This window comes from Sorex araneus, chromosome 2, assembly GCF_027595985.1.
Source record: "Sorex araneus isolate mSorAra2 chromosome 2, mSorAra2.pri, whole genome shotgun sequence".
Classification (NCBI taxonomy): domain Eukaryota; kingdom Metazoa; phylum Chordata; class Mammalia; order Eulipotyphla; family Soricidae; genus Sorex; species Sorex araneus.
In genome coordinates, this window is record NC_073303.1 from 310,770,864 (window position 1) to 310,793,369 (window position 22,506).

Genomic DNA, 22,506 nt, shown 5'->3' on the forward strand with positions numbered 1-22,506 from the left:
CCTCAAATCTCATGGAAAAAAAAATTAAATCAAGGCTCTATGCAATGGCCATGGAAAGAAAGTAATTACTGGAATTAAAATTTAACCAACTCAATGAATCAAGGAAGTTAAAAAAATACAAAGGCAAGACACAGCAACAGACTTCAACATGTAGAGAATTATATCTGATATTGAAGACAAAACATTAGCAACAATCAATAATGAGTGACAATAGAAAAGAAGTAATCAAATGAAAGATAATGCAGGATTATTGGTAGATATTAACAAGAGAAATAAATAGTCCTTAAATTTTAAGAATAGCATGAAAGCAAAACAGATAAATGGCTAGTGAAAGAAACAATAATTGGAACACCCCTGATCTTTTGAGAGTGGTACCTGTACAGATCCAAGAGGTCCAAAGGGTGCCAAAGAAGACTCAAATAGAAAAGCATCAAAACACATAGTAATCAGTATGGTAAAATCTAAAGACAAAAACAGACTACACAGAGCAGCAAGAGAGAAGAAAGTCCTCGAAAACTAGGGAAACAACATAAAAATCATAGCAACTTTCATCTGATATTTTACAAGCCAGCCAGGGAAGAGTGGGATGGAAGTCAAAGTTCTGAATGAAAAAATCAACAACAAAAATACTCTCTTTCTGACTTGTTTCACACAGCTTGATACTCTGCATGTCTATCCATTTATAAGAGAATTTCATAAATTCATTTTTCTGAACAACTGCATAAGATTCCATTGTGCAAATGTACCGTAGTTTCTTAATCCAGTCTTCTGATCTCGAGCACTCATGTTGTTTTCCAGATTTGGGCTATTGTGGATAGTGCTGCAATAAACGTAGAGGTGCAGATGGCATTCCTGTTCTATGTTTTTGGCCCCCCAAAGTATATTCCCAGAAGTTAATATTGCTGGGTCATATGGAAGCTAAATTTCTAGTTTGTTGAGGAAAAGGAAACATATATAATGATTACACTCATTAGTAGGACTGAAAAAAAATAATGTGAGACTAATACACAAGGACAGTAGAAACATTGACCAGGATGATTGGTCCACAGTTGGAAGCCTGCCTCAGGCGCTAGGGGAGAAGGTAGCTAGGATAGAGAAGGAACCACTATTTGCAATGACAGCTGAAAATGATCACTCTAAATAAGAACTGTGTGCTGAAAGTAGCTAAATGAACAAACATGATAACCTCTTAGTTTCTGTTTTGCAAACAGTAATGCCCAAAAGAAGAGAGAGAGAGAGAAGAAAATAAGAGAAAAGAAAAAGGAAAGAAAAGAAAAGAAAAGGAAAGAAAAGAAAAGGAAAAGAAAAGAAAAGAAAAGAAAAGAAAAGAAAAGAAAAGAAAAGAAAAGAAAAGAAAAGAAAAGAAAAGAAAAGAAACTGCCTGCCATTGAGCAGGCTAAGGTTCAGGGGGTGGCAGGAGGGGAAACTGGGGTCACTGGTAGTGGGAAATGTACACTGGGGAGGGATGGGTGGTGGAACATTATATGATTAAAATTCGATCATGAACTGCTTTGTAAAACTGTGTATCTCATGGTGACTCAATAAAAAATAAAATTAAAAGAAAAACACACTTCCAGCCTAGAGTACATTACCTTGCAACGCTATCATTGAGATGTGAGAAATGGTTATGAATTTTTTCAGACAAATAAGAGCTGGCTGCATCTGCAACAACTAAACCAATCCTCCAAGAATTACTGAATGACTGCCTACAAAAAACAGACTTGTAATACAGCCCTTTATATCAATAATCTCTCTCAATGTCAATGAACTGAACTTTCCTATAAAAATATATAGAATAAATGAATGAATCAGTAAAGAAAAATTCATCCATGTACTGCCGATAGCAAATCCACCTAAAATCAAAGATTAAATACAGAAAGGATGAAAACAATCAGACGAGTCAATAGAATACACACACATACACACACATAAAAACTTGGATATCCATACTTATATCAGACCACATAGCATTTAATGTTAAGAAAGTAATTAGACACAGTGACAGTGAGAGACACTACTTACTGGTTAACAATAGATCAAGAAATACTGTATCAATATTTATGTATCAAATGAAGACTCAATAAAATTCATAAAACTTACACTCACAAACCTAAAGAAACACATTGAAAAAACCAACAATAGTAATGGGAAACTTCAACACTCCACTTTCACACTAGACAGATCAACCAGTTGGCATATCATCGCTAAAACAACTCAGACTTTGGGAAATATAAAGGGCTCTTCCTACTCCCAAATAATACTAAACATTCTTTAGTGCACCTAGAATGTTCTCCAGGATAAGTCACATATTCACTGTATGACTGTATCACTATCATTCCATTGCTCGAGCGGGCACCAGTAACATCTCCATTGTGAGACCTGTTACTGTTTTTGGCATATCGAATATGCCATGGGTAGCTTGCCAGGCTCTGCCATGTGGGCGAGATACTCTTGGTAGCTTGTTGGGCTCTCTTGTTGGAGGAATCGAACCCAGGTCGGTGGTGAGCAAGGCAAATGCCATTTACAAATATAGAAGTTGTTTGAAGTATCTTCTCAGACCATAATGCCATAAAAGTAGAAAATAACCACAGAAAGAAGATGGGGGAAACTTCTAACTCTTGGAAGCTGAATGAAACACTGCTAAATAACAACTGGATCAAAAAGAAAATTAAGGAATAAATTAAAAGATTTCCTGAAACTAATGAGAATGAAGATACAAATGGTCAGAATCTATGTGATACAACAAAACTTATACAAAGAGTAAATGTATAGCAGCACATTAAGAAAGAAGAAAAAGTCCTAATCAAAAACTTTAAAATATATCTCAAAAATCTGGAGAAGGAACAACAAAAAAATCCAAAAACAATTGAAGAAGGGAAATATTAAAAACTGGAGCAGAAATAAACAACATAGAAACCAAGAAAGCAATTCAAAGAATCAATGAAACAAGGAGTTATTTTCTAAGAGTAAACAAGATAGATAAAACTTTAGCTAGATTCAAAAAGAAAAACAAAGAGAAAATATTCAAAAATATTCAGAGATGAAAGGGGAGCAACTGCAACAGATCCTTCTGAAATTCAAAATATAATGAAAGGTTACTCTGAACAACTTTATGTGCTGAAGTTTGAGACCCTAGAAGAAAAGAATAGATTCTTAGAGTTGTATAATCTCCCAGTACTGAATGAGGAGGAAGCAGAAAGACTAAACAGGCCAATCACAGCTAAGGAAATTTAAATAGTAACTTAGAATCTTCCTCAAAACAAAACTTCCAGTCCAGATAAGTTTACTGATAAGTTCAATCAAACCTTCAAAGATTTATTGCTGTTAATTCTCAAACTCTTCCAAATATTAAAGAACATAGGAATCCTTCCTAATATCTTCTCTGAAGTAACATTACACTATTCCAGAAGAGTTATTTCAGACCAATCTCCCTGAAATCCTTAACAAAATCTTAGCTAACTGAATTCAATAACAAAAAGTCATATAACCCAACCAAGTGGGATTCATTTGAGGGATGAAATTATGTTTCAGCCTACCAAATCAGTTAACATAATATACCACATTAGTAAAAAGAAAGATAAAAATAGCATGATCATATCAATAAATACAGAGAAAATATTTGACAAGATCCAACATTCATTCATGGAAAAAATCTCAACAAAGTAGCGGTGAAATGAATTTCCTCAAGATAGTAATGGCCACCTATGATAAGTCCACAGTCAGGATCATTTTTTTGTGGGGGGGGATCATCCCCAAATGCTCTAAAGAATTATTCCTAGCAGTTCTTGGGGGACCATATGGGATGCCGGTGATTGAACCTGGGTTGGCCGCATACAAGACAAACGCCCTACCTGCTGTTCTATCACTCCATCCTTGCCAGGATCATTCTCTTTTTTTGCGGGGGGGGGGGGGGAGGCTTTTTGGGTCACACCCGGCAATGCACAGGGATTACTCCTGGCTTTGCGCTCAGGAATTACTCCTGGCGGTGCTCAGGGGACCATATAGGATGCTGGGAATCGAACACGAGTTAGCTGTGTGCAAGGCAAATGCCCTACCTGCTGTGCTATCGCTCTAATCCATAACTGATTAAAAGATATGCAAATTTATCAACAAACTACAAAGTAAATGAAGGAACATACAGACAAAACGTTCCAATATTTGACTTAAAAGAAACTTCAATGATTTGGTGCCATTGGCAAAAGCAAAAAAAAAATTAAAAAACCCATCAAATTAGAGTTTCTTCATGTGAAAGAAACATGGGCCAAAACTAAAGACAGCTAACTAAATAGGGAAAATATTTGCAATCAATACATCAGATAAAGGATTGATATTCAGATGTACAATGTACAAAGATCAACAAGGAAAGTTCAAAACCCTATTAAAAATGGGGAAAGAAATGAATGCAGACTTCATCGAAATAGACAGGCGGATACCAGTAGACACAGAGTCACTCATTAGGGAAATGCAAATTCAGATGACAATATCCAAGAGATATTATCTTACATTAGTGAACATGGCACATATAAAAATTAGGAGGAATAACCTATGTTGGTGGGTATGTGGCGAAAAAGGGACTTTTATCCACAGCTGGTGAAAGTGTTGTTTGGTTCAACTGCTATGGAAAGAAGGATGGAGAATCCTCAATAAATTTGTAAGAGATCTGGCATATGACCCAGTAATTCCACTATTGGGCATTGAGCAAAGACATAAAAAACATTCATTAAAAGGACATATGTATACCATTATTCATTGTAGCACTTAGTACAATACCTAAGATATAGAATTTAGGTGTCCAATGACAGATGGATTGTGAAGATGTGGTATATATGCACAGTGGAAAACTATGCAGCAGCAAGGAATGATGAAATTATGTAATTTTCTGCAACATGGTTGAAACTGGAAGGTCTCATGTTGAGTGAAGAAAGACAAACAGAATAATTGCAATTATATGTGGCATATAGAATAACTGGATAAGGAAATTCAGGAGAGGGGAGGTGTCTAGATCACCCCAGAATTTATGGAGGAGAGGGGCATAGAAGAAAAGAGATCAAGGGGGTAAGAAAGAATATGGGAAAGCAGGGGTCAGGGCTTTAGTTATTGTGGTGATGTGGGAGAGTGATATAGCTATATAACCAAAGCACAGACTGAGAAACACTGAAAACAGGAGATATACACTACCAGCACTAGAACTGTATAATGTGTCTGTCAAGGTGATAGGCAGTGGGTGGAGGAGTGTGGGGGTGAGTAGACACCGAGTAGGGGAACACTGGTGGAGGCAAGATGACACTGTTGGTGTTAAAATATTATATGCCTAAACTCAGGAATCAATATCTTTGTAAATCATGGTTATTAAATTAAATAAAATTTTATTTTTCAAAAAAGACCTAATTTTCATCTTTTTCTTTAAAACTTTTTATTAGTGAATCACCATGAGGTACAGTTATAGGCTTATAAACTTTTGTGTTTGTGTTTCAGTCATACAATAGTCGAGTACACACCCCTCCACCAGTGCCCATTTTCCACCACCAGTGGTCCCAGCATTCCTTCCACCACCTCCACCCTGTCCCCTCCAACCCACCCCTCCTCTGTGGCAGGGCATTCCCTTTTGCTCTCTCCCTCCCTCTCTCTCTCTCTCTCTCTCTCTCTCTCTCTCTCTCTCTCTCTCTCTCTCTCTCTCTCTCTCTCTCTCCTTTTGGGTGTTGTGGTTTGCAGTAGAGGTATTAAGTGGCCATCATGTTCGGTCTATAGTCTACTTTCAGCCCGCATCTCCCATCCTGAGCGGGCCCTTCTAGCAACCTTTACTTGGTGTTCCCTTCTCTATCTTAGCTGCCTTTTTCCCCAGCATGCGAGGCCGGCTTCTAAGCTGTGGAGTAATTCTCCTGGTACTTATATCTACTGTTCTTGGGTAAAAGACATAATTTTCACAAGAAAATTCTGAAATTACTGATCAGATCATCACTCTTCTCCTTATCCTATTTTATAGCAGTGAAAAGGAAGGGAAATTTTAAATACATTTTTATGTGAATAAATAACTATATTTATTTGTTTGTTTGTTTTGAGGGCCACACGGGTGATGCTCAGGCATTACTCCTGGATCTATATGCAGAAATCACTCTTGATGGACTCAGTGTACTAAGTGGTATACCAGGAACTGAACCTGGATCAGATGCATGCAAGGCAAGCATCATAATTGCTGCACTATCTCTCTGCCCTATAACCATTTTATCTGATGCCTGAATTAAATAAAAAATCCATACAATGCAACATTATGAGTATAATTTTTCAATTTTGAAAACTTTCAAAAAATGACTATAAAGGTTGATTTCAAGTGTGAATATTATTGCCAAATAATTCACATAATAAGTACATAAAAAGAAATATGTTATCCATTATATAAAAGTACTTATTCCTTGTAATATGAGATAATTCATTGATGAATCTACCCCATTTAGCAATCTTAAGAGAAAACTCATATTCTTAGTAACACAGATTGAAAAGTGATTGTAATAATTTCACTAAAATCTTCAATAAAATAATTGAGGAAAGTAATTAACAAATATATAGCTATATGTATATGAAATAGTAAAAATAACAGTTTACTCAATGGGAAAGAAAACCTTAAATGAAGAATTACACTTATTGATCTATGTTAATTTGCAGAATTTTAAGAGATGATAAGAAATTGTTTTAAATCTGTAAGCTTTGTGGTGGTTATATTAAGTTCTGTATATAGTTATCCATCAGTTAATAATTAACTAGAAAATATTATGACAAAATAGAAAAATTAGTATTTCTAATTTTATTTGAATAATTAAAAGCAAAGATCTCTAATATATGTCTAGTACATAGAATGTTTAATGAAATAGTTTATAGAAAACCATTATCTAGGAGTAATTTATGAAAATTAAAAAATCATCTCATAAAATATTTTTCTTAGTAATAACAATAAAAATTAAGACAACAATGATACAATGTTTCTCACAAAAGTTTTACAACTTACTCTTTTGACAAAGCTGTGAAGAAACAGGAATTTCAACATTACTTATGAGGACATAAAATCGGACAGTTCTGCGTGGGGATGTGAATTTGTGAATATGCTGGAAGACTGAATTTGTAGTTACCAGTGATCCAGCAACTCTTAAAAATGTTTCATAATAGATGTTTGAACAAAATCAAAATATCAAGCAAGAGAGAGCTCAAATGCTTACTGCACACACTGCATGAATTTTTTTTATTATAGAATAAAATAAAATTTTTATTTTTATTTTAATAAAATAAATAAATAATAAAATAAAAATTTTCATCATGGGGTAAAATTACGGACTTACAAATTTTCATGCTTACATTTCAGTTATACAAAGATCGAGTACCCATCCCTCCACCAGTGCCCATTTTCCACCACCAATGGTCCCAGCATCCCTCCCACCACCCCTACCCTGCCCCCTTCACCCCACCCCACCTCTGTGGCAGGGCATTCCCTTTTGCCCTCTCTCTCTTTTTGGGTGTTGTGGTTTGCTACATAGGTATTAAGTAGGCATCATGTTCAGTCTATAGTCTATCTTCAGTCCGTATCTCCCATCCCTAGTGGGCCCGCCTAGCACCCTTTGTTTGGTGATCCCTTCTCTATCAGAGCTGCTTCTTCACCTAGCATGTGAGGCCAGCTCCCAAGCTGTGGAATAGTCCTCCTGGTACTTATCTCTACTATTCTTGGGTGTTAGTCTCCATTTCTGTTACTTTATATTCCACAAATGAGTACAATCTTTCCATGTCTGTTCCTCTCTTTCTGACTTATTTTTCTTAACATGATACTTTCCATGTTGATCCACTTATATGCAAATTTCATGACTTCATCTTTTCTAACAGCTGCATAGTATTCCATTGTATAGATGTACCAAAGTTTCTTTAACCAGTCAGTCACCTATTCTTGGGCACTCGGGTTTTTTCCAGATTCTGGCTATTGTGAACAGTGCTGCAATGAACATACAGGTGAAGATGTCACTTTTGCTATACTTTTTTGCATATCCGGGATATATTCCCAGAGTGGTATTGCTGATCAAATGGGAGCTCAATTTCTAATTTTTTGAGAAGCGTCCATATTGTTTTCCAAAAGGGCTGAACCAGTCGGCATTCCCACCAGCAGTGAAGGAGTCCCTTTCTCCCCACATCCACGCAACACTGATCGCTTTTGTTCTTTTGGATGTGGGCCAGTCTCTGTGGTGTGAGACGGTATCTCATTGTTGTTTTGATCTGCATCTCCCTGATGATTAGTGATGAGGAGCATTTTTTCATGTGTCTTTTAGCCATTCAGATTTCTTCCTTGAGAAAGTTTCTATTCATTTCATTGCCCCATTTTCTGATGGGATTGGATGTTTTCTTCCTGTGGAGTTTAACCAGTGCCTTGTAAATCCTTGATATCAACCCCTTAGCAGATGAGTGTTGGGTGAATATCCATCCCCATTCTGTAGACTGTCTTTATATTCTGGTTGCTGTATCTTTTGATCTTTTGAGGCACAGAAGCTTCTCAGTTTAAGATAGTCCCACTTGTTTATCTCTGTTTCCACTTGCCTGGTCAGTGGCGAGTCCTCTTTGAAGATACCTGTAGCTTCAATGTTGTGGAGGGTTTTGCCAGCCTTGTCTTCAATGTACCTTAAGGATTCTGGTCTAATGTTGAGGTCTTTAATCCATTTTGATTTGACTTTTGTGCATGGTGTTAAGTATAAGTCTGAGCCCATTTTTTTTTTGCATGTAGCTGTCCAGTTTTGCCAGCACCATTTGTTAAAGAGGCTTTCCTTGCTCCACTTTACATTTCTTGCTCCCTTATCAAAGATTAGATGATCATATATTTGAGGGTGTGTGTAAGGATATTCTACCCTGTTCCATTGGTCTGCTGCTCTGCCTTTGTTCCAGTACCATGCAGTTTTAAGTATTACCACTTTGTAGTAGAGTTTGAGGTTGGGGAAGGTGATGCCTCCCATCTTCTTTTTCCCCAAAATTGCTTTAGCTATTTGTGGGGGTTTGTTGTTCCATATGAATTTTAGGAGTGTTTGGTCTACTTCCTTGAAGAATGTCGTGGGTATCTGTATAGGGATTGCGTTGAATCTGTATAATGCTTTGGGAAGTATTGCTATTTTGACAATGTTAATTCTCCCAATCCATAAACAGTGGATGTGCTTCCATTTCCTCATGTCCTCAAAGAGGACCTATTGCCAGTTCTTTTCAAGCTATTCCAGGAAAATCGAGGAAACAGAAACACTCCCAAACAGTTTCTATAAGGCACATATTACTTAATACCAAAACAAAACAGAGACACTACCAAAAAAAAAACTATAGGCCGATATCTCTGATGAATACAAATGCAAAGATCCTCAACAAAATATTAGCGAATAGAATCCAACAACTCATCAAAAAGATCATACACCATGACCAAGTGGGATTCATCCCGGGGATGCAAGGATGGTTCAACATTCAGAAGTCAATCAACATAATCCACCATGTCAACAAAAGAAAAGATAAAAATCATATGATCATATCAATAGATGCGGCGAAAGCATTTGACAAGATCCAGCACCCTTCATGATGAAAACTCTAACCAAAATGGGCATAGAAGGGAACTTCCTCAATATAGTCAAAGCCACCTACCACAAGCCTATAGCAAGCATTATTCTCAATGTGGAAAAACTAAAGGCCTTCCCTCTAAGATCAGGGACAAGGCAAGGATGCTTACTCTCACCACTTCTGTTTAATATAGTATTGGAAGTACTTGCAATGGCGATTAGGCAAGATAAAGATATTAAGGGCATCCAGATAGGAAAGGAAGACATCAAGCTCTCACTATTCGCAGATGATATAATATTATATTTAGAGAACCCCAAAGACTCTACCAAGAAACTCCTCAAAACAATAGACTTGTAAAGTCGCAGGCTAATAAAATCAATACCCAAAAGTCCATGGCTTTCCTATATGCCAATAATGAGAGAGAAGAAAGTGATATGAAAAGCAATCCCATTCACAATCATGCCTCAGAAAATCAAGTACCTTGGAATCAACTTAACTAAGGAGGTGAAGGGCCTGTGTAGAAAATTACAAAATGTTACTTCATGCATGAATGTTATATGCCAGCATCTCACAATGTCCCCAGAGTCACACCAGGAGTGATCCCCAAGCTCATATCCAGGAGTAAATTCTGAGCACAGATGGGTGTGGTCCAAAATGTCACATACACACAAAAAAATCTAAAGAAAATATCCTTACATGCACATGTAAAATCCAGAACAAAATGAAAGAAACTGTAAATTTGTCCAAAGCACAAAGTATGGCATAAACAGAGCAGGGGTGAGCATATGTATCTGTTCAATTCCATTCAAGTTACTTTTTTCTAATCACACCAGCAATTTCTGGAGTCAAATTCGTGATTAGGGATGGTGGATTGGATTATAACATCTATTTGATAGCATATTGGGCTGAAAGTTTTAAGTTTAAATAATTTAGTTATGAATTCACTGTTGCTTTATTTTTTTACTCAGCATGCTAAAATTTGGTCTTCCTCTCATAACAGTATTTTCACCTACACTCGGACTCATTGATTTACCCCTTTCTCCTTATTCTACAGAACTCATCATCTTCTATAATACTAAACCCTAAATGGAGTGGCAGGTCTCCACTGCTGCATAAATTAACCCATTGTAGTTGTTAAAAACTAGACATCAGGACAATTTTATATTTCTATTTATCTATCTATCTATATCTATCTATCTATCTATCTATCTATCTTTCCATTGACATTCTTTTTTGTTGTTCATTGCTTGGGGTCCACATTTGACTGTGCTTATGGCTTATTCCTGCCTCTACATTCAGGGCTCCTTCTATAGAGGCTCAGGACAGGACCATATTGGGTGTCAGTGGTCAAACTTAGGTTGATTGTGTGTAAGACAAACACCCTCTCTATCTCTGTGCTCTGCCTGACCCCTCTTTATCCACTCTTTATCAACTTAAATATTTGTTTTTTATACCATATTATTTGAAAAGTGCCCAAAGGTTGTTTATAAACAAAATCAATTTATGGTGATACATTATTTATTTTTTCATGATAAAGTACATTTCTGAGAGCTTTCCTTCTAGCTCAGTTAGTTAGGTCGATTCTAAGGGTGAGCTTCTTTCCACTCAGGACTCTGAATACTACTCCTTGGCTGCCTCAATCTCTAAGTGGTGACTAAGGGACTTAACCCACCTTTCTAGCAACTACAGACTCAGAAAATTTGGTTTTCATAAAGAATTAAAACAAAAAGATCATTGTTGGAGAAGAGCAAAATTTATGGCACAGAGAAACTCTTTCAGATAAATACTATTTCATTTACTTCAAGAGTTTCAAGGGTTTTAGTGTGATATAGAGTAAATAAAATTCATAAAAAGTAAGAAGAAATATATTTTGCTTATTATTCTGTTATTTGGCTTATCTCCAGTTGGCATTATTGAGCCTAATCAGAAGGGGAGGCAGAGCCCTCCATACTATCGAGGTCCCAGCAGTCTCTACACTTGACCTGTGTCATATAAATGATATGGAGGGCTCCTAAAGCAGCATACCAACTCAACAGATTACATGCAGTGAGGATGGCACATATCAAAAATGCTGGGAACAATCTCTGCTGGGGAATTTGGTGGAAAAAGGAACCCTTATCCACAACTGATGGGAATCCCATCTGGTCCAACTCCTATAGAAAACAGTATGGAGGGTACTCAGTAAACTCGGAATTGAGGTCCCGTATGACACATCAATTACACTTTTGAGTATCTATTCCTGGACAGAAAAACATACCTTCAAAATAATCTATGCACACCATTATTTATTGCAGCACTCAGTACAATAGTTAAGATTTGGAATCAACTTTTATATTCAATGGCATCAGTAGACCCTGAAGATATGATACATACATATATATGTATATACGTAAAATATATATGTATATAAATATATATAATATAAATATACACTTGTCACTTGTATGACTTGTATCAAACTTGTCGTTGATCTTTGATTTGCTCGAGCTGGAGTCAGTAATGTCTCCTTTTGTCCCTGTCTCATGCTAGTGTAGGCCAATGGCATCTGCTTGTTCCAGGAACATGAAGAGCCTCAAACTGTTTATTCAGGGTTTTGACGAAGAAGTCTGACCATCTCCTAGGTGGCCAACCATGCAGTCTTTTGATGTCCCGTGGAATCCACTAGGCAACAGCTCTAGTCCAGCAGTCGTCTCTAAATTTCATTGCATGTCCAGTCCATCTGATTTTCTATGCCTTGGCAAACAAGACAACGACCCTGATTCTTAATCGCCAACAGAGGTTGGAACACCTATTCTTTCTCTCACCTGAGTGAAACGTGATACTCCAAGCATAGCTCTTTTGATTCCTCTTTAGGATACCCAAATAGCATTCTCATCCTGTTTTCGTAGGGCCCAGGTCTCTGAGGCGTATGTTAGTGCAGGAAGAATGGTGAGTCGAAAAGATGTGACTGGAGCTGGAGGTTCTTCGTCCTCTTAACCACTTCTTCCATGCTCTTGAAAGCATTTCCATGCTGCTCTCTTCCTCCTGCACAGTTCAGGTGCCAGGTCCTTTGTCATGTTGAGTTCTCGACCTACGTACACATAACTGCTGCATTCGGAGATGTTCATTCTGTTGAGGGCAAATGGAACATCAGGAACTAGTCCATTTCTCATGAACATTGTCTTCATGATATTCAGCTGCAGTCTGACTTTTCCACACTCACAGTCAAAGTTGGCCAGCATTCATGCCGCTTGGCCGGATTTTGGTGTTATTAGAACAATGTTATCAGCGAAGCGGAGATGGTGTAGTTGCCAACTGTCTATCTTCACTCCCATTCCTTCCTATTCCAGTCATCGCATGATGTTCTCGAGGGTGGCACTGAAGAGTTTCGGTAAAATGGTGTTGTCCTGCCGAACCCCTCTTTTTACATGGTTGATCATTTCTTTGTAGAATGGAGAGATCCTGGTGGTGAATCTGCAATACAGCTCTTATGGAGGATCCTGATGTATTGAGTTTGAACACCCTGTTTGGCTAGGATTTCGATGAAATATACACATACACAATGGAATACTATACAGCTGTTAGGAGTGATGAAGTCATGCAATTTGTGGCAACATGGATGGAACTGGAAGTTTAAAGGAGGGGTGTCCTGATCACCCCTTGGCATCAGTGTATATGGAGGGAAAGGAAATAAAGAGTGGATGCAGAGGAGAGAAGAGATAGATGAGAGGCAATGGGACAGGGGAGTCAGGTACAAAGGTGGCGTTAAGGAATAAAAGACCCAAATAACCATTGCACAGATCAACAACAGTTAAATATCAAGAGACCTAAATTTAAAAAACTAAATTTAGAAAGGGCTGGGGAGTGGGAGTGTGGGTTTGTAGCTGGGAACATTGGTGAAGGTAAGTCATCACTGGGGGTGGGATGGTGCTGCAATATTGTATGTCTAAATTCAACTATTAATGACTTTATAAATCACAGCTTTAATAAAAAAAAGTGTGCAAAGAAAATAATAAAGAAACAACCCCAGTCTAATTGCTCAGCATCTTCCAAGGGATCTAATTACAAAGACTTACCTCCTCCGGTGCAAGCAATAACAATAAAAAACACATGGAAAACATTTAGAATCACACCAGGTTCAGTGAGCAAAAACAATATTACTGAAAACATGAAAAACACCAGTATATCCTCGGACAATATCTGTATGACATAATGAGGACATTCAATATATATTTTTATTGAATCACTGTGAGATAGTTACAAGCTTTCATGTTTGGGTTACAATCATACAATGATCAAACACCCATCCTCCACCAGTGCACATTCAATATTTTAAAGAAACATTAGCAATGACCCGAGCGATAGCACCGTTTGCCTTGCATGCGGCTGACTGGAATTCGATTCCTCCGTCCCTCTTGGAGTGCCTGGCAACCTACCTAGAGTATCTCGCCTGCACGGCAGAGGCTGGCAAGCTACCTGTGGCATATTTGATATGCCAAAAACAGTAACAAATCTCACAATGAAGACATTACTGGGTTACTTACTGGTGCCTGCTCAAGCAAATCAATGCCTGCTCAAGCAAATCAATGGGATGACAGTGATACAGTGACAGTGATTAGCAATGATAGCAAAGTACAAAAAAGTATGAGACAAAATGAAAAAATACTGCAATCAAAAATGATTGAAATGAAGACATTGTATGTGATATAAAATGTCAATAGATGCTCTAAATAGCAGAATTACAGAAACTGAGAATAAAATTAACTCCAAGATGAGATAGAAGAAATGGCTTGGAAACAAAAGAAGTTAGAAAATAGTTTGAAAAGAAATGAACAGCATACCAGAGAACTATGGGCTGAGAGTTCAAGAGGAACAAAATAAAAATCATCAGAGTCCCTAAGGCAACTTTGATGAAGAAATAATAGTTATAGAAATTATTGATAAGAAATTCCCAGAGAGGAGAAAAGGCACTGAGATTAAAGAGGTCAGAAGCGTCCCAGTGATAATCGACTTAAGTAGGAAAACTTCAAGACACATTGAACTCAAGATGACAAAATAAAAGTTAGAAAGACCAAAATAGGAACTTACATACAAAGGAAATTCCATAAGATATACAACAGCTCTATCAAACAAAGCTCTGCAAGTCAGAAGAGTAGGGAAGGATCTGATACAAAAGCTCAGAGAAAGGAACATTAACCAAGAACACTCTATGCAGCTACGTTGTTGTTTAGATTTGAACGAAAAATACAGCACTTCATGGACAGGCAACAGCTCAGTGAATTAATATCCCCAAAAACAGATTTGTAAGAAATGTCAAAAAGTTTTTCTAAGGACAGGACAAACTTCCCAGCATGTGGTATTTAGTATGACACTAATTATACATATGTTTGCCCTCTACTATATTAAGAAAGTGTGTTGGTTCTTAGGCCACATCCAAGGATGCTCAGGGCTTATTCCTAGCTCTGCACTCAGGGATCACTCCTGGTAAGTTCAGGGAACTATTCGGAATTCTGGGGGTCAAACTTAAGTTGGCCATGCTCAAAGCAAATGCTCTTCTCACTGTACTATTGCTCTGGCCCCACAAATTGACTCTTATTGATGAATTTTCTGATAAATCTATTTGCCGTTCATTCCTTTAAGTTTTGTTGGAGTAAGTAATATGAAATAAATCGATTATATGCCTGCCAAGGGGACAAGCTGGGGAGTGGGAACTTGGGGACATTGGTGGAGGTAGGTGGACCCTGGTGCGGGACTGGTTTTGGAAATTAGTATGCTTGAAGCAAATCAATTATGAATAACTTTGTAAATAACAATCTTAATAAAAATAAAAGAAATAAAGGAAAATTTTTCATTCTGATAACTTCCTTTTTTCCTTGCTTCCCATTGTAGAATTCATATTTCAATTGATTTTGAAAATAGTTTAACAATATTCATAGCTGCAAGTCTCCATCCTTATTATTTCTTCCTTGTTTTTCTTCTGAAATGACCTTTCAGATATAGGTAATAACTTTTATTTTTTAAAAAATTCAGGTAATTAGAAATAAAGAAGCAAAAAATTAACAAATGTTTTTGCTGGCAAGACATTCATAATTAACTTGTTCAAAACTTGTCTAAAGTTCTTAGAAAATAATCTCATATATTATTAACTAATGAAGAGTTCTCTAGATTTTATTGAGTCAAAGAAGGTATCAACATACGTTTTCTGCAATCACTTCCTGTCCATCCGAGACCACAGGTACAGCTTCCATCCACAGGATTGCAAATCCCACCATTTATGCAGGTACATTTGAGATCACAATTTGGACCATACCTTGTTTGCGGACAACCTGCATTAAAATATTTTAAAAATCAAAATGAAATGTCACATGAGCAAATGCTTTTCTTAATGCTAAATAGAATAATCATGTTACTGTTGAGAAAGCACACAAAATGTCCAAAGAGTTTTAATTATAATTAGTATGTTTCTACTACTTCTGTAAGTACAGCTCTATAATGTATTCTTATTTTTATTCACTGAAAAACTGTTGAACTATAACCATGCCTAGTTATTTGGGCATCTGAGGAGGTCTTACTGAACAGACAAAGGACAATCTCAAATTATTAATGCTAGCTTTTTGTGTACTTAGTCTGGTAATGGACTGGAGCAATAGCACAGTGGGTAGGGCGTTTGCCTTGCACGTAGTGGACCAGGATTCAATTTCTGTCCCTCTTGGAGAGCCCGGCAAGCTACCGAGAGTATCCCGGCCAAAGAGCAGAGCCTGGTAAGATACCCGTGGCGTATTCGATATGCCAAAAACAGTAACAACAAGTCTCACAATGGAGATGTTACTGGTGCCCGCTCGAGCAAATTGATGAATAATGGGACAACAATGCTACAGTGCTACAATTGATAAGACACAATAACAATTTTTATTTAATGCTTTTATTTTGAAATATAAAAAATACTTCAACGGTCAGTGTGGGTTACACAGACAAACATGTACTGACAAGAGGAATTAAGATACTAGAAAGATAGATTTACCAGTAATAAGGAAAACTGAGACTCTTTTTCATTGACATGGCAGAATAATTCAATGATGAAAAAAGCCACCAGGGCAAGATCTTAAGATCCTGTACGTGAAATTTTTCACTGTGTATATTAAATTGATTTCTCTACTAAGGATACAGACCCACATTGTCAGGTAATAAGACTTATTCGGGAACACTCCAAATCCATATTTTACGTGAAATCATCCAATCTTTAAAAGTTGGCAACCAATTAAAGTTGCTTTACAGGGCTGCAGAGGCCAGCGTTATGGCAGCCAATTCAAACACATTTGTGGCTAGATTTGGCCAAGTTCCTGCCATTTATACCTTCCATTTTATATATTTTTACATAATGATTTTCTACATAAATTATCTCATTGAATACTCACAAATACTTTGTGATGTGGGTAACAGTATTCTTAATTTTCACTTGAGAAAACTGAAAATCATAGCCTTAAGTCTTGCTCGGACTTAAGTGGTAAGTAAAGATAAGAACCAAGATTCAAATCAAGAACTTTTGACACTTCATCAACCATAATTTCTATTTCAGCTAGCAAAAAAGATATTTAGGAGCTGCTTTTTAAAACATATCTCAAGGTATTTATTTAATACCAAACCATGCATATACTTGAATCGAATCCTACTTTCTTTCTTACTATTATATGATTAAATAGGTGTAGTTTAGTACTAAATGAAAAAAGATTTTGATTTTATTTAAGTAACAGTTATGGTTATATAGTTAATAGTCAACCATCATCACATGCATAATTAGCTACTTTGTTAACTGTCAATTAATTTTTGTTTTTTTTTCTTTCAACACCAACTGTCGAGGATCAATAATGCTAAGTTCTATTTTATTAAAACATGCTATTCTGCTTTCCTTTAATTTTGAACAAAAACCTCTATTCATCCAGGAGGCCCATTTATTTGTCAGTCTAAACAAAAAGATGCTTTAATCAAATTGGTGAATCTTCAAACACATAGAGCTCTAAGACTTAGGAATAAACAATAATTGGAACAAAGGACGCAGTTTAGCAATTAGAGTAGTTACTTGCCTTGGTGAATGAAACCCTAGGTTCAATCCCCAGAAATGCAAGAAACATAATCACAAAAATGAAGACAACTCAGAAATGTTTTTTTTAATGGTGTTAGTTCTAGAATAATATTTACCAGACTGAAGTAAATAACTTTATTCACTTTTGTAAATTAATATAAGAATAAAAATATAAAACAGTATATAAGGGCATAACTATTACAGAGAAAAATATCTAATCCTTTTCTCACCCTTAAAAAATTATTACCACCATGTATTTTTATTTGTAAACTTTAATTATTTCAGACTTACCCTAATCACTGGATTTAAAATTTGAGTGTAATTAAGATTCTACCACTTTCTCTCCCTACCCCCAAATCCTTCCCCTCTCTCCCCCATCACCTCGTCCCTCTGTCTTTGTTTTGGGGTCACATCCAATGCTGCTTAATTCTTACTCCTGGCAGTATGTGGTGCCAGGAATCTTACCTGGGTCAGCTATATGTATATATAGATATTATATACACATATATACATACATATACACATAGACATATAGACATACATATACACATACACATATGTATGTGAAAATGTATATATGTGTATATATACACATTTATGCACACATATATACACATACGTGCATGTATATATGTATATATGTATGTGTGTATGGTGGGTATATATGTATATAATTTATACACATATATGCAAATATTACATCCATATATATGTATGCATACATGTAATAATATACATGTTAAGATATGTACCTTAAGCACTGTACTATCTCTGCTCTCCCTTAATGCCTAACAGCACCCCCCATAACTATTGGTTTTATTTTTTATGTCTTTTTTTAAAATTTATTTTATTGTCTCACCAAGTGCAAAGTTACAAAGTTCTCAGGCTTATATCTCAGTTATACAATGCTCAAACACCCATCCCTTCACCACCAATGAAAACAAAAACAAACAAAAACAAAAACAAACAAAAAAAACCCAGATAACATCCCACCCCTCACCCCCCAACCCCCCCTGTGCGTGACTGATAATTTCATTTCCTTTTCTCTTTACCTTGATTACATTCCAGATTTCAACACACAACTCACTATTGTTGTTGGACTTTCAAAATAGACTCACTATTTTTGTTGGAATTTATCCCCCAAGAATACAGCTCTATTGACAAGGAAATATTTGATAATAAGTTTTCCACTGATGAGAATGAAGAGATAACCACGCCTTCTCCCAGAGGGGAGAGAGACCAAGAAGGAAGGATATTTCCTCCGTTAGCAGGCGTGGGGCAAAAGCTTAGTTCACAGTCTCCATACATGGTTGCAAGCACTTGCTGGAACCCCAAATCCTAAAGCTGTCTCTGGTTCCTGCTCGTTCCACATCCACCGGCTGTGCAAAGGCATGGTCACTCAGGTCGCAACTCGGCTGGAGCCGAGCTCCAGCCCGGGCTGAGACTTTATTTTTTATATCTTATATATATAATTGTGATTGATATTTATTGTCTCTCTTCACTAGAAAGCAAATTGCAAATATAGTGACATATAGTGCATTTTGTATATTCCACATGCTTAAAACAATCACTGGCACCCAATAATGCAAGTTGTTGCATTGAGGAGATAAATAGACAAATGTATTATCTATTTAATAAAGCACAGGTACGTATATGTTTTACCTCTTAATTTATTTTTATTTATCATTTTATTGAATCACCATGTGGAAAGTCACAAAGCTTTCAGGTTTAAGCCTCAGTTATACAATGATCGAACACCCATTCCTTCACCAGTGCACATATTCCACCACCAAGAATCACAGTATAGCTCCCCATCCACCCCCCACATCCCCACCCCCCACCCCGCCTGAATAACTGATAAATTTCACTTTACTTTCACTTTACTTTTATTACATTCAATATTTCAACAAAAAACTCACTATTATTGTTTGGAGTTTCTTCCCCCTAAAGTCGTACCTGCTTTCAGGAAGCATTTGATAATTTGTTTTCCATTGCGAAGAATGAAGAAATATGAGGTCAAGCGGCCACACTAGCAGCCGCATGGTTTTGTATTTCTGTATTTTAGTATTTTAGTAACTAAGTCCAGAGAAATATCTGCCAGAAATTGCATCATTGCAAGCTTGTACCTCTCAGCTACTTTATATTCTACGTATGAGTGCAATCTTATTATATCTGTCTCTTTATTTCTGATTCATTTCACTCAACATGATACTTTCCATGTTGATCCACTTATATGCAAATTTCATGACTTCATGTTTTCTGACAGCTACATAGTATTCCATTGTGTAGATGTACCAGGGTTTCTTTAACCAGTCATCTGCTTTGGGGCACTCTGGTTTTTTTCCAGATTGTGGCTATTGCAAACAGTGCTGCAATGAACATAGAAATGCAGATGTCATCTCTACTATACCTTTTTGCCTCTCCGGGATATATTCTAGGGAGTGGTATTGGTGTGTCAAATGGGAGCTCAATTTCTAATTTTTTGAGAATCGTCCATATTGTTTTCCCAAAGGGCTGAACCAGTTGGCATTCCTACCAGCAGTGAAGGGGAGTCCCTTTTTCCCCACATCTGTGCCAACAGTGCTTGCTTTTGTTTTTTGGGATGTGAGCCAGTCTCTGTAGTGTGAGATGATATCTCATTGTTGTTTTGATCTGCATTCCCTGATGATTAGTGATGTTGAACATTTTCTCATCTGCCTCTCAGTTATTCGGATTTCTTCTTTGGGAAAGTTTCTGTTCATTTCATCATCCCATTTTTTGATCGGGTTGGCAGTTTTCTTCTTGTGGAGTTCAACCAGTGCATTGTATATCCTTGATATCAACCCTTTATCGGATGGTTACTGCATAAATATCCTTTCCCATTCTGTAGACTGTCTTTTTATTTTGGTCACTGTTTCTTTTGAGGTGCAGAAGCTTCTTAGTTTGAGATAGTCCCATTTATTTATCTCTGTTTTCATTTGCTTGGCCAGTGGCGTGTCAGCTTTGAAGATACCTTTGGCTTCAATGTCATGGAGGGTTTTGCCAGCCTTGTCTTCAATGTACCTTAGGGATTCTGGTCTGATGTTGAGGTCTTTAATCCATTTTGATCTGACTTTTTTACATGGTGATAGGTGGAGATCTACGCCCATTTTTTTTGCGTGTAGCTGTCCAGTTTTGCCAGCACAATTTGTTAAACATGCTTTCCTTGTTTCGATGATATTTGGTGGGGGGTGTCAGAGTATTCAACCCTGTTGCATTGGTCTGCAGCTCTGCCTTTGTTCCAGTACCATGCTCTTTTAATTACTACTGCTTTGTACTAGAGTTTGAAGTTGGGGAGGTTGATTCCTCCCATTTTCTTTTTTCCAAGAATTGCTTTAGCTATTCATGGGGGCTTATTGTGCCATATGAATTTCAGGAGCACTTGTTCCATTTCTTTGAAGAATGTCAATGGCATCCCTACAGGGATCGCATTGAATTTGTACAATGCTTTGGGGAGTATTGCCATTTTGACAATATTAATTCTTCCAATCCATGAGCAGGGGATGTCTTTCCATTTCCTCGTGTCCTCTTTTATTTCCTGAAGTAGCGTTTTGTAGTTTTCATATCACAAGTCCTTTACCTCCTTAGTTAAGCTGATTCTGACTACCTCTTAATTTTTTAACAAAGAAAGATAACAAATATATAATGTTGTAAGTTTGATTTTCTTTGATAAATAAAATCTCTCAATATTTTTCTAAATAATTAAACAAAGACCTGTATCATTCTTTTCAACAGTTGCATGGAATTTTTCCACATAGCAAAATTAATTTTACCACTCTTTATTTTTTGTTTGCATGTACTTGGGAATTCTGTGTACATTCTTTGTCTTAATTTTGTTTTGAATTCTTTTATAAACGCTTCCATTTTCTTTCTGGAGGTTTTGTTGTTTGTTTGTTTATTTTTTATTTTCTGGTATTTTGGCCACCCTGGATGGCAGTGCTCAAATATTGAATGAGGCTTTCAACCCTGGCATAAACAATACCTGACTACTCTGCATAATCCTTTTAAACTTCTGAATTCTATTTGTCAAAATTTTGTTAAGGATTTTTCACTTATGAAAGCTTTTCACTCAGGGCTACTTCCTGGAGGGTGTGAGTGCCATGTGGAGGGCTGGGATTGGGCTGGAGTCAGGCACGTGCACGGCAAAGGCCCTGTCTGCTGGACTCTCCCTCAAGCCTTGCTCGCTTTGGAGATTATGGATATAACTTTTCTACTCAGTGTGTTGGAAAGTTTTCTTAGTAATTCAATGTATAAATCTTATTTTCATGAGTGAGTTTATCTAGTTTACATGTATATTCAATTTATATTTTATTTTTGTGGGTGTTTTTATAATTTGTGTTTTACATTTTTGTTTGTATTGTGTAACTTCAGTATATCATTTTGTTTATGACATTTTCTGGTGATTTGAAAGAATACAATAAGACTATTAATTGCCAACTACTCCGTCATGCACAATTACCAAAAATATGGTTTTTCTTTTATTAAATTGCATTTTTGCCTTTGTCAGAAATCAGGCGAGCACTCACGTCACGAATTTTTTTCTGAGCCTTCTACAGCTCCAGTACTTTGTATCTATTATTCACAAATGCCACACAGCCTGCTCACTCTTGTTAAAAAATAAGCTTTGAAATTAGGCAGGTCATTTTCAATATTTATGCCACGTATTTCATTTTCTTCTGATTCTGATGTCACAATGGCAGTGCTCAGAGCTGACTCCTGGTTCTTTGTTTGGGGATCACTCCTCAAGGTTCTTGAGGACCACAGGCAGTTTGGGAGATTAAAGTTGGGTTGTTCATTCAAGTGCCTTATTCCCTATACTACCTCTCAAGAACAAGAGAAAAGAACTTAACTTTTTTCTCTTCTTTCCTACATCA

General features: G+C 36.7%; 1 protein-coding gene across 1 annotated transcript in view; it reads right to left on the minus strand.

The window, feature by feature from the left end:
* The window catches only part of LOC101558722 (multiple epidermal growth factor-like domains protein 6), a 525,059-nt gene that overhangs the window by 13,127 nt on the left and 489,426 nt on the right, over window positions 1–22,506 (minus strand). The window contains exon 15 of the mRNA XM_055124801.1: window positions 15,732–15,860. Coding sequence (XP_054980776.1) covers window positions 15,732–15,860 — 129 coding nt within the window. The remainder of the gene's footprint in view (window positions 1–15,731; window positions 15,861–22,506) is intronic.